This window comes from Barbatula barbatula (genome assembly GCF_947034865.1).
Source record: "Barbatula barbatula genome assembly, chromosome: 7".
NCBI lineage: Eukaryota > Metazoa > Chordata > Actinopteri > Cypriniformes > Nemacheilidae > Barbatula > Barbatula barbatula.
This window is the reverse complement of record NC_136770.1, coordinates 18581822-18601979: the sequence shown is the minus strand read 5'-3', so window position 1 is coordinate 18601979 and position 20158 is coordinate 18581822. Positions and strand designations below refer to the sequence as shown.

The 20158-nt window shown below is 38.0% G+C and overlaps 1 protein-coding gene across 13 annotated transcripts in view; it reads right to left on the bottom strand.

Annotated features, from left to right (window-relative positions):
* The window catches only part of dlg1a (discs large MAGUK scaffold protein 1a), a 101681-nt gene that overhangs the window by 29772 nt on the left and 51751 nt on the right, over positions 1-20158 (bottom strand). For 7 of the 13 annotated variants that reach the window (XM_079461083.1, XM_079461082.1, XM_079461085.1 and 4 more), the window contains 3 exons: positions 5521-5574; positions 2959-3009; positions 2429-2553 (listed from right to left, as the gene is read on the bottom strand). In XM_079461083.1, coding sequence (XP_079317209.1) covers positions 2429-2553; positions 2959-3009; positions 5521-5574 — 230 coding nt within the window. Of the gene's footprint in view, positions 1-2428; positions 2554-2958; positions 3010-5520; positions 5575-5974; positions 6074-9779; positions 10414-20158 lie in introns of those variants that run through there. The other 6 variants (XM_079461079.1, XM_079461081.1, XM_079461074.1 and 3 more) reach the window with 4 other exon arrangements.

The following is a 20158-nucleotide window of genomic DNA, read 5'->3' as shown; positions in this document are numbered from 1 at the left end:
ATTTTAACGAAAATGCTATTTAGTGTTAGTCATATTTTAGTTATACCCATAATTTGATTGGGAATGTAGACGACTAAATCTACATTACATTTACTTGGTGTAATTAAAAGTTTCCAAACAAAAATATAACTGTTTTGACATAATTTACTTTACATTTTGTCATTTAGCATACGCTTAAATGAGGTTAACAATGGAAGCAATAGCTTAATACCTTAGCAATAGTCCTAATAATTATGCATTATCCTATACATTTAAACATAGGTATGTGCAATCCTCTGGGATCGAACCCACAACCTTGCGTTGTTAACGCAATGCTCTTACAACAGGGCAACAGGAACGTAACCACTGAAGAATATTAGACCATGAACGCATGTACCAATTCATTCGATCTTACTTGACTCGTATTCATTAAGAACATTCCACCTATGAAACACTATGACAGGGCTCACACTCAAGCGCCATTGGCTCATGACATGCCTCTTTGAAGAACAGAGCTGCACTCTTTGCTCGAGTCTGAATGAGAAATATCTTTTAAAAATACATATTGCTTAAACTGTCTTCCATTTCTTCAATCATGCATACATGTTACATACTGTACTTGCTTTGATCTTTAGCATGTCATTCAACATTTTAATTTACAATACGACTTCATCACTTCGCCAATCGGTGCAGGACAGCGCTGGTTTCTTTTGGCTTAACTGTTACGTTATGTTGCATTTCACATTATGCAGCAGCTTGAATTAGTGGACAATTTACATTGGCATATAAAATGTTCATGCTTGCCTTTGTAAGGAGTTTCAGGGTGACTTGCCTGCAGTTGCGCTTCAAGTTTGCAGCGTTTTACCGGCGATTGTGAAGGAAAATAAGATCGTGGAGACACAGAATACAGTCCATTTGTCTTTCCCCAGAGACTTCTCTCTACCGCTTAGGCTATATCAGATAAGTAGCACATGCGCACAAGCTGATGTCCGCCAGGTCAGACAAGAATATTTTTGTTGACAAAAATGTCAGTATATTTAGTTAACGATTAATTTCGTCTCAGTTTTTGTGAATGAAATGAACACTGAATTGTAAACGGTTTAAAATGAACAATCCAAAAATTAACAAAGTTGTGACATTTGCTGCAGAGCATAATGAGTTGGGAATTAATAGAAAAATCTGGTGTATGAGGCTGTCATGTCTAGGTCAAGTCTCGAGTCAGCTGTCCACAAATCCATGTCACGTCGCAATCTCTGTTTTTGTGCCTTAAGTGCGACTAGAGTCCAAGTCGTGGACTCGAGTTTACATCTCTGGGACTGTTACGTTCCACGTGGATTTGTGTATGGTCTCTCTTTGTCGCTGTTGTGTTTGTTTTCATTCATTCCCACAGGTCGTGATCATTGGCTGGTCCGCAGTACGTGACGTCACTACTTTACGCGTCGGAGCAGACGTTCCACCAATCCGCTGACGTTCCGTCGGGTTTAAAAGGCCCATTCACAAGAATTGCAGGAGCTCGCCAGATTTCAGCCAATTCGCGGGTAGCAGGTCAGACCTTTTGGAGCCATGAACACGTTGTTGTGTTGTTGCTCTTGTGTTCCTGGTTGTGAGATGTCTGTGATCTCTGAGTAACGCTCAAGCGGGTTTGTTAACTTTGTTGCTTACATTTGTCTATGCGGGTAACCGATCTTCGTTAAACTGAACGTTTAGACCAACAAGTCTAACATTAGAGCCGTTCCTTTTGATTTCAGGGCTGATTCTAGTAAATGCTGAATCTTATAAGTACAACCTGCGGTATACAGGATATTTATGTTAGATAGTCGAAGAGTGATTGCCCCATTGTATGCCTGTTTTTTTAGTTAGAGCAGTTTATGTACGGCGACGAATTCGCTGAAGACTTTGGGTTTTCTTTCTAGATTTTTGTTTGATAGTGAGATAGTTCGGGAGGAAATTAGATATGGTAATTATGTTTAGATTATTTCATTGATTTGGGTGACACTCTTGTATTTTGACTCTCTATTATTTATCTTCTTTACATTTACACTGTTTGTTATTTGTATGTGTCTTGGCAACACACCAATTAAACGTCTTTAAATAGAGATTTCTGGTTGTTTCTGCTACTCGCACACATGTCAACCATACCTCACGTAAATGTTCCGTACTCGACCCGCTTGCATCTTTAAACACGTAACAGGGACATACAGTTGGACAATGATGCAAAGTCTCAAAACACTCCTGAACACAATTTGCGCATCACAAATCCCCTTCCCGTGGGTCTGTTTCGAGTGTTAGATTGTGGAGGATGTGCTTATAGCAAACGTATTTTTTTAAATGATAAATATCAATGAAAATAGTTTTCATTAAAAAAATTTAATAGTAATGATAAATTAGCAAAATGCACTGTGCAGCTATTTCAGTCCATATGGTTCAACTAGTACAAAAGGCGTCTCACCTGAGCCTGCCGTCCTGTGCAGCAGCTCCTCCTGGGATGATCTTGGTGATAAAAATGCTTGGGTCCTCGCCGATGTGGGGGTTATCGGTACCGCCTGCAATACTGAAACCCAGGCCTGAGTTCCCCTAAAAGGAGAAAAAAGTAATCAAATGCAATGGTTTTGATTGAAAAAATAGACCTTTATGCAAAATTATTATAAAAAAAGCTAAAATACAAAAGACATAAAAGGAAGACCAAAAATTGTATGGGCAGTTGACTTGCTACTTTATAGTAAGTTATGACTAAATGTGTCATTGGGACTTTACACCGAAAGCTATAACTCCTCACCGTGAAACAAGGTGTCTCACCTCTTTCTCAACTTTTATTTTCTTCAATGACATATCTTTCATGGTGCATTTCATTGTGCAATTTCTAAACATTATGAAATACATATTTTCACAATTTGAGTGATGCATTGTACTGTAAACCCCCACTGACATTTTAAAAGCTTGCTAATTTCTTATGTCATGTCAGAGTGTAAGTAATCTTACACGTTCAAGTGTAATTTCTTCGTATTCATAATCAGCTTCTGTTCCATTCACCTGAAAAATATAAGCAAAAGAATTTGATCATTTAACTGCACAATGTCAAAATGCATAATGTAACGCATGATCCTTACCTTTAGTGCCATTATTAGTATTATTCTTGAAGATCACAACACTAATAACAGGTCTATAGTTTCATTTTAAATATAGTGTATTACATTTAATTTATGCGATTTGGAATACATATTTCTATTAAATATCAGCTTTAGTTTCATTTAAAGAATAGTGCTTTACAACAAAGAAAAAACCTTCCAAGAATCATACGGTAAAATGGTATGTACAGTATGCATATATACAGTATATACATACATACCATATTACCTTCTAATTAAAACAAAAGCATCAATTTTCGAAAGCTTTAGCTTTTAAAAAACAGTATCAAGTAGGTACTTAATGTAATTTACCAATCTTTTGACACACTATTTATGTATTTTGTACTTCGATATTGGATTTGTTGAATAATAAAACATTTTTATTTTATATATATATATTTGATGTAATCGTAATACCAACAAAACAGCAAATGAAAAGAGAAACTGCGATATCAGTTAACAGCCCTTTTACTGTAAAAATCATATGCACATACAATATTAACACAGGTAACCTGGTTTGGAAAACCTTCAGTTTCACCGTCTCTTTTCTTTCCATGCATTTTATACTTTTCACCTCTTCTCAGATTTTCCACAGAAGCCTGTTTAGCATCATTACTCAGACTAGTATCTCTTGCCCATTACTATGTATTTCAGTCGGACAGCCAAGGGACAGCAACGAAATCCACACAGATGCAAGCTGTCAGCTAAAAAAACATCTAGAAGAAGACGGGGCTGGATAATACGTTAGCATAAACTGGATCTCAAATGTAGCCACAAGACGTCAACATTATACTGTACATGCTGGCATAAAACTAGTGTGATAGAATTGCATGCTGGCCTTGTCCGAGTACAGTTTCATCCAGTCCTGTCAATGTCATGACCACGTAACGCCCTGCAAAATACTGTAAGTAAACCCATGAACTTTTGCACGGTGCAGGTAAGGGTACCAGATAGAGACGGTTTACCTGGATTAGAGAAAATGCATCGGTAATGTATAAACAGTACTGTAGCTCACCAATTTACAACATAAGTCCAGTCTCAAACAATTAACAGTTCAGAATTCATGTAGGTTTCAAATTTATAACATTACGTCTCTGCCCTATGTACTCCACTAAAGGTGCATTAGTGTCAGTGTAAATAAGGTCTCTAGCAGGCCTCGCTCATATGACCAACGTTACTATAGCCGCCCCCCGTGACGGAAATAAGCGTGCAACAAATGCTGACAATACATTTTTATTAAACAACAGATTTGTTCAATTTGTTGTAAAATTGTAATGCAATGCAATTTATAGTAAACCCTCCTTTTATCTTCGGGGATCAAATCGACCCCATTTGCAACTTATCCTAAATGTGTTTTTAAAGATAAATCCTCTCCACTTCTCAACAACAACAAAAAAACTGTTAAAGGCAAAGTGCGGCCAACATCAGCATCAGCACCACAGCTTGCATTGGTTTTTTTTCTTAAGCTTCCAAGCGGCACATTTTTTTCATCAGAAACTGACTAAAAGTTTTATCTCTCTTTTTTGTAACTGATACAGAAAACATCACTGGTGGTCTGGGGCGGGGATAGGGAGCGGGGCATTCGCATCAATACTGATACTGCTCGGTACAGAATTACAATCAAAGCGTGACATCAACTCTTCACATGATCTCACCGCATATTATTTATATGCATTGAATGTAATTCCATTGAAAATAGGCTGTACATAAACCTGCTCAGTGTATGATCCAACTGATGACTTTAGTACTGCACGCGTGCATAGCCACAAACAATCAAACATAGGGATCAATATCAAGCTCTTACTACAGAATGTCTTCAGTGTCAGACTGAAAGCTTGGACTTTATATCCAAAACTGCCACTTTATAGGAAAAGAAAAAAATTTTTTAAAATGTTTTTTTCAAAGTTGAAAAGCTCTTTTTTTATTACTTTTATTGGTTAAGTAATTGGAAAATCCACAAATAATTTGTTTTACAGGCGAGAATTTTGCGAAATTCTGTTAAAATATCTCTAGTTATCAGAATGATGGAGACGGTGTTTAATGACAGTTGACAGAAGCAAGCCCAGTGTGCTATTGGCACTGGATGTTAGGATTATACAGTAAGACGCTGCTGAGACCGAGAGAAGAATGGGCTCGAAGAAGTGTCACGGGACCCTGATAAATGTCAACCGCAGTTACATCTCAAAGCCAGAATGTGAAAACTCCATAATATCTAAAGTCACTTATAGCTTAACCTGGATAACTGGGATCTGGAGAAAGAAAGCTTCTCAATAACAATATTTTCTCATGAAAGGCAGAAACCTCATCTAGAAGAGAAATTAACTTTGACAATGAACTCTGATTTTATACAAGATGAATATTCTTCACTAATGAAACTCTTTGGCAAGTGTAATGCATGAAGAAATGGGTCACTTACATAGGGCGATGTGTCAAGGCTTTCTGTGTTTACCACCACCGGTGCTGGGCTTGCCTGCAGAAGAAACGCATGTTAATATTTTCCAGACATAAAGCATAACAACTGTGTACATTGCTTCTTCTCCTTAACCCTAACCAAACAGGATTACCATTAAAACATTCAATATAAAACCATCATCACTTACTCTTGGCATGCTGATACAGTATTACTCTGGAATTTGCAAGAGATTAAAAGCACAGACTGTCCATACACAGCACGACACGCTGCAGAATATGCAATAGAGAGGCATAACAAGCCGACGCGAACCTAATCCTTATGCAAGCATGTACCGCATAGCACGCTTCACTCGACAATGCTACAATTACGCATCAGCGATATAACGTGGCATTCTCCCGGCAAACTCAAGAAGGTTGTCGTTGTGATGGGTGGAGTAAAAACATGAGGAAAAAAAGACCTGTGACGTGGGTGCAGGAATGGCAGTGGTCTCGGCTGGGACGGGTGAGATAGGGATCACAGGGATTATGGGAGCACAGGGAGGAATGACATCTGCCTGCTAAACAATGACAGTGAAGGTCAGAGGTCAGCAATGCTCCTGTAAGTCAGATTCAAATAAATAGATAGAAATGGAAACAGAAGAGATGGTAATGTGACTATGATAACCAATTAACACAGACATGGTACAAAATCAAATAAAAATTGTACATTAAAGGGAAAGTAACATAAGGGGGAATAAGTGATGGTGAAATATCCCTTTAAGACTCCTCTTTAACTTGCCTTTAAGTGAATTAAGCAAATTAAGATCATCATAAACATTCAATACTGTATGTTTTACAGTATAAACTTTAGAACATAAAGTGTACACAAATAGAAATAATATAATACAATAATGAAGGGAACTTGATAATAAACAATCATTTTATCTAACAGGAAAATATTAAAAAGGACCAACGCGAATGTCCAAAAATCAAAGACAAACAGAAAGAACATTTAAAGAAACCTTATATGACAAACTGTGTGATAGAATCAACATCCCTTTATACTGTAAAATGTGTGCATGCTAATTTTTAAACCAAATTCAACAGAGCTAAAATGACATCTGTAATCTACACCCAGTTGTGTGCGGTCGTGAAGGATTAGCCCTTTCAATTGTGTGTCAAGATGTCAATCAGTTCTCTAATGCTGCGTCCCAATTCGCATACCCATCTCTCCTAAATAGTATTCGAAAATAGAATTATGTTCCAAATAGTAGTACGTTGAAACGGAGTATTCCAAAGATTCCCGGATGTTCTACTATTTCCGGTAGAAATTCGAAGTGCAGAATGATGCCCACCTCTATTACCCACAACTCACAGCGAGAGGGCAGAATTTAGTGACGCTCCACTGCATTATTACAATTAAATAACTGATGCGTCACTAAATCAATAAATATAACTGCAGAGTTAATATTAAACATGAAACAATGAATGACTTAATACTTAAATGGAAAGAAGAGTTCTATTTTGATGTGTGTGGCAGTTAATGGTCACAATGTTGTCTAGGCAACAACGGCCACTTCAGTTTCCTGTTCACGTGTCACCATTTATGAGGATTATGTAGCGTTATGGATGTGACGATCCTGAAAATGGCATTTATCTGACTATGAGAAATCATGCCCTAAAAATAAAACAAATGCTATACAAATTTGAAGAGTGATCACACATGAGTATTTAATATCTGTGCTGTGACCATAGTAATAACCGTTGGTAAAAACTAAATTCTTTCATGGTAAGGTTGACATTTTTACAAAATTGCCCTTCATGTATATGTTTTTTTACTTTTTGATGCTTTGTTATTATATAGGCTATACACTCGAGCTGATGAATGTATTTATATTTTATTGTGGAATTAAAAAGTAGTTTTCATATGCTTGTAAGGATTCATCCATTTTGCTGCAGCAGCAGTTCTTTTTTGTTATATGTTATGTTATTTACATAACAATGTTATTTATTTACAAAACAATGTTATTTATTTACATTTCAGGAATGTTTACAGTTGCAGCACATATGGAAAAAGCAAGATGACGCGACCATTAAGAACACAAATTTATTTTTTATATTGCATTACGGTAGAGTTTCAAATAATAAAAGCTGTATTAGTCAAATAATAAAAACGAGCATAAAGAAAAATTAAGATTATTATAGTTAAGATACTTCATTCGTGTTACATTTATGTATATTTCTTTCAAATTTAAAAGTAAAGTTACAATATTTAATTATATTATAATCTGCGCAATCCTGCCGTTGCTTTTCTTTGATGACGTTGCAGGGCGTTCAAATGAACCTTTTTTCATCAGGCCACCTCAACGGATATCCCGTGCTCAGGGAAACCCTATCAAACGCAGCTTTAGAATAAGCATAATGTTATCTGCTGGTGTGATTCCTGCAAAACCTTTCTGGAGAATTCCCGAACTTCCTTTTATTGTCCAAGCAATTTAGGAATTTCATTTTAGGACTGTGTAGCACTTAAATTTCATCATCTTGAATTTATGAATTATAAATTACAACATTCTGTTCTGCTTAAACTTATTTGAAATACATTGTACATGGACCGTGGACTGCACTGACAGGATCGGACGCAAGCACCATCTATGGGGGCTCAGCAGATTCCAACTCTACAGGAGCAAGAGCAGGGCTGCCATGCTGTCATTGAGGAGACATCCGCTAAAACTGGGCTTTGCTCGGGCCGTCTGTGTCAGCGTTCGCAAACAAAGGCGATCTGATCCACATTCGTTCATCCATGCATCTAGCACATGGCCAGAGGAGATGGATATTCAGTTACAACAGTCCCGTTCACCCATGCACTCAACTGTTACTACGGTAAATATTACAATGGGTTTCTGTTTCACTAACCCCCAGACTTAAGATTCTGGCTGAGATCGGAGATTACGGTGCACACTACGGTAGAGTAATTGAGTGACACCCCAAAAATCACATTGATCGGTTTAACTTATATAATAATATATTTATAGTGCATGCTATTATGGATGTGGTACAGTAGTCATGGTCTGTGATCTCTGGGTTAAAATTAGAATCAATCGTTAGTATTGATCAGAGTGACTGGTTCAGAGTTCAGTCTAAAACTCCCACCGATGTCTCAAATGAATAATAGTTCAAAACCTCCCAAACGTAATACCTCCTCATAAAGATTTCAATAATAAAATAAGTCATGCACTTTAAAAAAAGGGTTAGGACGATGTTATCAGGACCTTTATAAGTCAAAAGACAACAAAGAAAAAAATGATCACGTTCACTACATCGCAAAGGTTTCAATAAGCTTCCATTACATTGCGATAGTAGTATGTTTTGGTAAGATCCACATAAGCGAACTGCACAAAAATGAAGACAAACCTGAATTAAAGGTGCTTTACGCCTATTTAGTTGTTCCCATGCATGTGCAATGGCAACTGTAATAACAATGTCAAAGTCACTTTAACTGTATTTATACAGCACTATTAAACAACCGTGGGTTGACCAATGTGCCGTACGATAAAAACATTTCAATATAAACAGTACAAAACAATTCCGAATCAAAAAGGTAGGTTTTCAGCATGGATGTAAAAACAGATAGTGACGATGCAGATCTGATACAGAGGCGCAGAGCAATCTACGATCTAGGGGCGGCAAACCTGAGAATGCGCGGTCACCCCTGCATTTTAGCTTCGACATTGGGATGCATAACAATCTCTGTTTGGATGACCGGAGAGACAAAGAGTTTTTTACCTAAAGCTTCACGGAAGAGGTTGAATTGCCAAGATTAACATTCGGTGTACTACAAGAATCCAATGGATCGAACACACTAACTTCAATAATTACAACAATAACTCTTCAGTGGACAGTTCACCAAAAGAAAATTATTCAGTCATCATTTATTTACCCTCATGTCGTTCGAAACCAGAGGAATGCAAAAGAAGTGATTTTGAGAAATATCTCAGGGGTTTTGTGTCACTACAATGGAACTCAATTGGGTGGTTTCGTAATAAAAGTTCTTCAAAATATTGCATTCCACAGAAGAAAGTCATACAGGTTTGAAATGACATGGGTCAGTAAATAATGAAATAAAATAAAAACAAAAATCCCATTAAGGGACAACCATATCAACACAATATAACATACAGTATTTCAGACTTTTTCTTATCAAAGCAAAACCACAAAAACAACCTAAATTTCCAACCAACCAACCCCAATTTCCACAGTGCCATCTCTTAATCCTGGGACACATACCTTATCCAACGAAAACGTGCCCCAAGAATTGCCAAGCCACAAGCCATTGGAAGAGGCTCTAACTTTGGCTCTGCTTTTGGTTGGGCTCTTGTTGACACTGTCCCTCAGGTTGATGAACTTGCCTCTGCTCTTGGTGAAGGTTGGGAGAGTGCAGGAGTTGTACTGTGGAACCCTGTGGGATCCCAGAGGAGTCTGCTGAAGGTCAAGCAGGGTTGGTGAAGACAGGTGAGGCAGCGGCGGATGTTGCTGTTGGTGCATATGATGGTGAAAATGTTGATGGAACTGCGGTTGTCTCTGCGTTCTAGTCAGCGTACCGTGCACGTGTCCAACTCTTTGGTGCATTCTGGGATGGTTGCAGTTGGCCAACTCTGGCAAACCGGTCCGACAGTCCATGTAAGCCCCACAGCAGTGTTCATGGTTGTGGCAGTAGACGTTCATTATTTTCTGAGCAAAGCAGCACGGCGACAGACCAGGACGGCGACAGACCAGGACGTGATGTCAGTTGATCAGATTAAAAATGCAGCCGGCAAAATGATGTGGTAAGAGAAAGGACACAACGTGGTTGTAAATCCAGTCTTTTTCTCTTGGCTCCACTCTCACTGTCTCTTTCTGCCTCACTTGCTCTCATCCCCCTGCACTTGCTCGCCAATTTTTGAGCTCCAATGGGCACTGCACATGACAGCGCACGGTCTCTTCAGCAGGCATGAATAATCAATGCTCCATTCTTGATTTCAGCATCGGCGTTCGGTGCTTGTTTAGGACGATTGGTGCACTTCACATTTCGAACAACAGTAGATTTGCGCCCTGCACGTCTGATTCACAAGGCTTTTGTAGTCTGATCGCTTTTCAAAGCATTAAAATGGGTCACAAAGTGATGGGTCACAGCGGATAAACGCAATCTCTTTTATATGCTTACCGAATGGGCCTGCGCTGTGTTTCAGAGCATAATGGTGGAGGACATAAGCAGATCCTTGCTCTGACCTTAGTTCACCATAACTGTTCACAACAAATCCACAGTTATTTGCGATGTATGGTTCTACACAAAGTTCTGTGTTATTTTCAGTAAGCCCTTCAGTGCTGACAGCTGGATGATGGTTGCTGGATGATGGTTGTTTATTTAAGTCTATAGGTTTCAACCGAGCAACAACATAAATATACTGTAGGCTGCTTGGTTTATATTAAAAGGTTAATCTCTGAATCACTTGAGTAATCAAATATGCAAACTCTATTTGCGTATTGTTCAAATATACTATAAAAGTTTTATTTTGTTTCTTAAATATTAAGTAAAGTACAGCTATTAAATTAAATTAGCATTAATAAAAAAACAGTGAGATCATCTAAAACTGGGTAAACTATGCTTGATTTAGTCTTGATTCATTTAGCTGGTGATCTTAAAGGTATAGTTCACCCAAAATGTTTTATTCTGTCATCATTTACCCACCCACAAGTTGATCCGCATCTGTACAAAATGATTGGTTCTGTGAACACAAAAGAAGATATTTTGAAGAATGTGGGAAACTAAACAGCTCTGGGGTCCTATTGCCTACCATGGTAGTTTTCACTATGGTTTCACTACAAACATTCTTCCAAATATCGTTCCTAGTGTTTGGCAGAACAATTACATTTTTACAAGTTTGGAACAACTTAAATACATTTTTAAAGAATTTTCAATTTGGGGTGTACTACCCCTTTAAATATACTAACAGTTTAAACATATTTTGATATGATCCAAATTTTTGTGTCAAAAACTAATTATTCTTATTAAAATGATATACCCAAGATAAGTATAAAGATTCATACACATTTTTTTAATAAATAAATATATATATATAAACCTATGTGGGAAACTACGCCTGTTATAAACTATTATATATTTAGAATACTCTCTTGACATCAATGTAATATATGCCATTCAAAAAAATAAATCACAAATGAGTTCTCAGCAGAAATGTTCTCCTGAGTCCCCCAAATCTCACACCCAAATGTTTTCATAAGAGCTTCAACAGAGATCTCAACAATGTCACAAACAAAGCTCAGATTTGCAAGAGCTCAGATTTGCCAGATCTGCAACTGTAAGAAAACATTCTAATCAAATGTATGCTTTACCTATACAATCTAAATGACATAAAATCTAATTTCATGCGTTTGAATTATTTTTTCTGTTTCAGAAACATTAAATATACTTAAATGAAACATTACTTCCTTAAATCTCCTGCAACCTCTGAGCCTTAAAACGTTCCTCTAGAATACCATACGGACAAAATGTGAGCATTTAATGCACAGATGTAAATATAGTGTAATGTAAAAGAATGGTTAAACAATCATTCAAATCATCAAAACATTATATCTCACAAATAATAAAATAAAATCATATGCTAAAAATATTGACAATTATTCAACTATATTATCTAGCCCAAGTTTTCATGTTGTTCAGTATAATAAAGAGAAATGCTTCAGGCACGAATGTGTGTTTTTTGACAGGGACAACAGAAGACTGGATCTACATTAGAATTGGCCAGATGTGAATGTACCGTTTCCCGCTGACTGCACCCTTTAATGCTCCCTGTCCTGTTTCTTAAAGGGATGGGGGTTAAGAGAGAGGACAGAAATGCAAAGACAGAGAATGCTTATGCTTGAGGTATTTCAAACGACCAAAGAATTGACACTAAAAGGAATATCCCAATGAACTGGAAAAAAACATTAACCATTGAGTGACAGTGTTAAAAACGACTTTCTGAAAGACATCAGTAACAGTAAATATATGGCCAACATCACGACCTAATAATGCATTTATAATAAAGATTAAAATAATTAAATCTAAGTCAATGAATTCACATATAATATGCAACATGTCATCTCTGGTTATTGTATGACCAGATTGATCGGTTTCATACACATAGGAAATACACAGACACACCTCCTGCTGTACAGCAGATGGCTCCATACACAAAGTCATGTTCAGATTGAAGCAAAGAAAACGAGACCACGCATTTAACACAACTACTAGCTGAATAAAATGAAAATAGTCACCCCTTAGTTTGGCACCATATAGTCTGGCATTTTATCTGAAGAACATATAGTACTGTAAAAGAATCTATAAGAAAATCTACATAGGTTAAAGGGGAGGTGTTAATGCACTTAATGCACTATTGTAAGAAATGCAAGTATATAATAGTATAGTATTAAAGTCATATAAATAAAACATTTAAGTATAATGAGACCGTACGTTAATCAAACAGTAGTTTGACTTTATAAACATTGTAACACTGTAAAGGTCTTTGACAGTCCAACATATCAGCTTGTGACATTAGCAAACTGTACATTTGCACATTACTGGTACAGGTAGTGGCACCAAAATGCTTCTTATAGGCACACATCTGCCATTGGTCAGTCAGACAAATATGACGTTAATGCAAAATGTAGACAACATCCTTGTAGCAACATCGATATGGAACATCCATAACAAGCCTAATATATATCCTAGAGTTTGAACATCCAATTCAACACTGGCATTGTTCAGCTTAAGCCCAAGACTTGATTCAGGCCAACATCTTATGTTACCAGCTAGCATTTCGACTTGATCAATGAAGGCCGCTGTTCTCATGACTTGACATCGTATCACTCCTCTGCCCTGCTTCTGTCTCTCGTGCATACTATACAATACATAGTTTGTTACGTGAAAGTGCGTATTGTCCGCACATAAGACATCTTCATAATAGTAATTGTTTCAAAACATACAGAAGCACAAACAGGCAATATAAAAAATGCGGGTTTATTTTATTTTAAAACCAACAGCATTAGCTCAAGGGACAAACCCGGCCGCTGGGTTAAATTAACCCATGGGTCTATATTTCACCCAATAAAGATTGAAAATTCTGTCATCATACAGATTTAAAATAAAAAGCTTAAAAAGCTTTTCTTTCTTATGCAGAACACAAAAGAAGATATTTTAAATAATGATGGTAATTCACTTTCAATTGTATGGACACAAAACCACTGCAAGTGAATGGGTGCCATCGTAGATTTCGTTTTTAAATGAATGGTCCGGTCGAAAACGCAGTTTCTGCCAATCTCATATTAATATTTAGTACCTAAAGAGTAAAATTGTATACTTCGTATCTTCTAAGAGTATTTAGTTTGATCACATTTATAAAAGACGGATTTAGCTGTACGATTTATCCCGAAATCAGACAACCTTCTGGGGGTGTGCGGGGGGGAGGAACTATATCACGAGCACACAATAAATCATTGCATTATACCTCCATAACTGTTGATTCACTACAAGTTCGTGTTGTTAACATTATGCACGTTCGCGCCGATTGCCAACAAAAAAGACATATGACTTTGTTTATCTTACAGCGTGCGCTTCATGTCCGGCATTTTTTAGCACTGGGACCGCTCCATCTATCAGTTTATAAAGATCTGCAAATCCAGCGTTATATCTACTGCTTATATAACATCCATCATTGAAACACGTGAACAAACAAACACACCTCAACTTCTCTCACTATCGCTAGAGTTACGAGCTGCAGCTGTCAATCTTGATGGTAAGCGGGTCTTTATCACTCTTCAGTTTAAGTGTGGGCGGGCTATTTCTTCCACCTTGCCGTGGGCTTGCTTTTCCGGGAGAATTACTCAATAAGGGACTTTCCGAAACCTGTAAGTGTACCGAGCACAGAAATACTACGTAGTACGTCCAATTCGTTTTTTGACAAGTTGACCATGTCAAGCATGACAAGCCAGCACGTTTAACATTGTAAAGAAGTCAGAAGGCATTCCTTAAATCACCCCTTTGAGCAATTATGTTTAGTGCCACTGGTGGCGCAGAAATTACACCCTTCACCTTTAAAGAACTCATTTGTAGATTTCTGTTCAATGATGTCATTACTGCCCATTGATTTCAAGTGAACCATTCTACTCTTCTGGATTCTTTAGTGTACGAGAGGTGACAGCACTACGTTTGAGAGCCAGTAACCACAGTTGCACAAGTACTTGTACACACACTCAACCTCAATCTGGTTGAGAGGTGCTGCCACTACAACTGATCTACAACACATTGTTTTAAATGACATCATCAGCTTAATGGCAAATTATCAATTAATGAGCACTCAAATCCCTTTTCCCCTGCAACAAAACCCCATTGTGTTCTCCTCCCTACGAGAGCATTCACTAAAACAGGATCTGTATGGTTTTAAACGGGGAAGTAAAATCTTCATTCCTGTTGCCATGATTCATTGTGGAGAACGTCTCCTACTCACACACAGCCCACAGATTTCTCTACTCCACCTACCCCCGGCCAGCTCACACAGAAACGCCGCATCTCTAGAAACTGCCTGCATGGGAAAAACGCGTCTCGCTGAGAATTTTAATCTGCAACAACCTTGCTAACGGCCATAAATTATGCCAGCGAGGAGGATCCGTCTTTGGTCTCGGCTGAACTAATAGGGTTAATGGGCAGGGTCACGGAGAGTGATTGGGTGGATATTAGAATGGTGATTGACGAATCAATGACCGGCTCATCTGCTGTTTACTCGAGAGCAAGAGTTTCCATCTGCACACCGTCCCTGATGAAAGAGACCATGTCATGCAAAGCTTTATGTTCGACAGATATGAGAAATAAATAAACAAATGCTGCCAAACGATGAAATGTCCTTGCTTGAAGATCGCTATGGCAACAGCCGAGGCTGCAGCGAGACCTGCAAGGCTATGCATGCTCTCTGGATGACAGCAGCTCCACAGATCTTAAACCTTTTTTTCTCAACTAAATAAGAGAAGATCTGTATTCTGTGATATGTTGGACATTGCAGAGATATAACTCTCGTCTATAGCTGCCCTTACTGTAGATGCCAACAATAGGTGTGGCTATGATTGATGAACATTCTTATTAAATTACATCAATTAATAAATCTAATCACACCTGTGCCACAATAAAACCATATGGAAGCTGTGGTTGGAATCTTGGTGGGAGGATGTGTGGAAATTAGAATACAGTATCAATAAAGCGATGCAACAAAAAGATTTGGAACAGGGAGATATTATACAGCGGTCCGACTCTCCCATCATCATTAGATCTCGTCAAAAAATGTATGCAACTCTGGACAGGACATTCTGGACATCGCAGAGGCTAATCGAAATGGGAAGTGTATAACAATGATAATGTGTGTTAAAATAATGATATAGTACGGTTTCTCCTTATCAAAATTCTGCTTAGATTGGTCACGCCAAAAAAATCTGAATCCACAAACACACAAGAAACAATAAAAGCAAAAAAGTAATAAAAAAGCACCTTACAAACCAAATATAAAATGGCCAAATAATACGTAGTCTACTTAAGAACACACAATGTTTTAATTGGTTTTAATTAAATTATAATGAAGGAGACTAAGCAATAAAATAAAAACATCCTTTTTTACCAGATGCCAAACAACTCCTAACTGTTAAACTTTAAAACCTTTCTTATCAGACACCTGTTACTTCCGATGAGCCGTAAATCTTACAGGTAAAAGCTTCGTGTTACCTTGAAGTCTACATCTCTTTGTGTGATCAAAGCAAAGCATACATTGGAGGTACTTTCGGAGGTCATTTGATACATTCAGCATTAACATAACATACAAATATGGTTAACACTGATTAAAGATGCCATATATCATGCTAATGACAAGCTGCATTTTTTTCACACCTGGAAGAATACCTATAGATTTCCAGACAGACATAAGGTAATGAATGTGGCACCAATAACATGACGATCTCTGTAATACAATGCGTGTAGTGAAGGTGATATTGACTGCATTATGCTAACAACGTCAAAATGTCAGATGAATCACCGACTGCAAACCTGCGGCTAAGTTTAATATCTTTTGAGAAAGTGAGCTGTATCCGGGTACGTTCCTAAAAAGTTTTCAGTAATCATTACGTCAAATATAAAACAACAATGATCTAGTTACAGTGAGTTGCATCACAAAATCTTGGTCTCTTCTATATTTAGTAGCTCATTGCGATGTTTTGTTTGAAAATTGAAATTAAAGTGCATGTAAGAGACGTGTAGAAATAACTGCACTTTATTTCATTTGTTACTTATATCTACATATCTATTTGATAACCATTACCAGACATGAAAAAAAAGAATGTGTGTACTCCACATATTTTACACTTTTTTTACAAAATATTCGATTTTTTAAAATACTTTTTTTATTTAAAATAGAAATACCACAAGACTACCCTAAGGTAAAAATATTTTTTTAAACAAAAATGTTACATATTGCAGCTTTAAATATGAAGTCTTTTAATATTTTGATATATTTCATCTAATACAGCAATATGTAATTTAATCTATAAAACTAATTTAATAGTACAATCGATTTTAATCTAATAAAAGCAATTTCAGTTGTAGTAAGTTATCATACACAGTTGACACAAACTGAGTTTTAAATTGCTTTTAAACAACGGAAAGGACAGTTAAGTACATGAGTAAATACCTCATTATGCCACATATTCAGAATTTGTTCTACTGAAAAAACTGTCCTATGCAAAAAGAAATATGATCAGTGAGAACAATGAACGTCATTAACATTAGCCATTCGTGCTGTCTCTGTCATCTGTTTTCTATTTCGGAGGCGAATCTCGTGCGCGTGCACACACACACACACACACACACACACACACACACACAATACTGACAAATGACTATCCATAGTTACAATAATAAAATTGTAACATTTCTGCTTGATTTTTGTCGCCTTCTTAAGCTAACGTTAATAGGCCACTAATGTTGGCGCACACTGAGCCCTGTCTGCAAAAATACTGCGGTTTCTCAATAAATGCAGCATATAGTCAATAAATTAATTACTTTTTAACATCATGTAAACTGCAACTGGCTCTACCTTGTCAATATGAAACTTTTAAACCCCCATCTGATGTATTCCGTTCCTTGCAGACTGTGGTCTAGTGTCTCCAAACCAAACAGGCTGTCATTTTGTTTCCGCCTCTAGAGGTTGCTGTTTTACACTATACTTGGATCTTGCATCGGTGGGGATTATTGCCGATAGTTCAAATTATCGTTATCGGTGCAGATTAATCGGCAAAACCGGTGAATCGGTTGAACTCTAACACATACAACATTCTATATTAATGCTCCAAGTTGTGGTGTTGCTTGGCAACTGCGAACAACTTAAAGTTCAAATATTGAACTTCATAAAAGGGATTGTTGTTGTCTTGATTTGGATTAGTCAATAGCTTTGGTTTATTCACAGTTTTGCCGATTAATCGAGCTACTATTAATACTACAGGACCTGTAGACGATCATTACTTTAGTTGCATAGCAACGTTGCGCCAATGTTTACAATGTTTACCTGTCAGGGACTACATCTTCTATGATTATCTTAAAATATAACATTTGTGTAGTTAATATTTGTATCACATGGTCATTACAGCAATTTCACAAAAAATTAGTGGGTTAAGGCAAGACGCAATTACGCCCGTGTTAAATTCATCGCAATGCACGACCTCTCATGGCTTATTGCTTCAATACGTTAATAAAAACATGTACTGTATTGTCTAGGTGTCCATGTCAAGAATAGCTGATTTAGGCTTTGAAAAAGCATTCTTGAAAAAACCATAAACATACCACAATGTGGTAACAGAGCCAAAGGACAGAATAAAATAATAGACTGAATAGCCTTCGTTGGAGTTTCGATTTGTCTTTGGCTTTCATTTCAGGCCATGACCCCCATTGACACGACGAGCGACCATTTGTCCTTCAGATGAGAAGCTCTCACTACCTGACAGACAGTTTTTTGTTAACATATGCCTTCTGTGGTCACGCACAGCCAAAAATTGGGGGAAGTCCACATTAGAATAATGTTATTGCCTTTGCAAACATGGAAGAAAAAGCTAAACAAATAAATGTCTCTCCCATTTAAATTAGAAATGGGTTAGGAGGCGTTGAAATATGTAGATTCAGTCAGAAAGACTTTTACAAACCATTTTAACTAAAATGTGCAATGTAGAGTGTCCAGATACTTTACAGACAGTTGTCATACGTGTGAGTGTCAAAAGACATTGCCAAAATGTCTTAAACTGAGTTCTGACTTAAAAAAACAGCAAGATTTTTCATTTTCCCAACACAAATGATCTAAGCTAACCTTCTTTTTCTATATCTGTTTTTACTGTATTCACGCACTTTGTATTTCTCCCAAGGAATTTTACAAGAAACAACAGAGAAAAAGTTCAAAAGAACTTCTAAGCATAAAACATTTCCTCCAAGCAAGCATCCCATGCAGCAGGTGAGCTCTTGCGCAAAGTTACCTGAGTTGCACCTGCCGTGATGCAGTCGCTGAAGGCTCCGCGCCGCGTAAAGAAGGCCAGCAGCTGCTGCCAGCGCGAGGAAGACGAAGGCAGTTCTTCGCTGGAACTCCGTTTGGTCCACTGCCTCTGTTTGGACCCCGGGGCGGCATGGCCAGATCCAGCGTTGGCCCGACCGCCACGCGGGTAAAGCGTGTTGTTTCCGAAGATGTAGTTCATCACAGCCCGTGGGGCCAGAACAGAGCCGCAACAGCTGTCAAGCGCCTCGGCAGCTGGGAAAGTGGAATCGTGGAGGAGGGAGGGTGCACCTGGATAAGGTTACAGCATCCTCTCACGAACGCGACGGTAGAACGACGGAAGTGTTAAGTAAAAGCTGACAGCCCCAAATCCATCCATTGGCCGACTCGCAACCTTCCTGTCCTCACCAGCTGGGAGATCAAGCATGCAGCAGTCTCATGTTGGGAGTGGGCAGGAGTAGGAAGGGAGGCGGCGATCGCGCTGCCCACGAGCAGTGTGCACTACACTGGGCTCTGACTCCGGCTCCAGACGAGCAGGGACCTGAGAGAAGATCAATGAAGGAGTTGGGAGCTCTCTGCGCATGGGGGAGAACCTAAGAGCTCGGAGAAGCAGGAAATGGGTTCAATTAACCGGCAAGTGTTGCAGTCGAAAGCCCCACGGTTCTCAAGGGATTCTTAATCTAAATGGACCGGGGTTACAAGATGTCCACGAGCAGGTATCAATCACATCACTTTCCTAAAAGCGAAGCGCATTAAATATAGATGCTGGCATTTAGGGTGGTACCCTGACAAAAGAGAAACAATCGGCGTTGCTGTGCTGCTTTTCTTCGTAGGCATGGTGGAGCTGAGAGAACTCGACGGCTGATCATTACAGCCACAAAACTATTTCAGCAACGCTATTGATTTTTTCCCCGCCTGGCACTTTAGGCTAAAAGCTTCATTGTTCGAAAATATACGATTACCTAACGATTATAAAACTTTCTGCAAGCAAACATACTCACGACGCCCAGCGTGAGAGGGAGGCGCGGATCTAGCCAGATCCAGAGGTAAAGGTAAATCCAG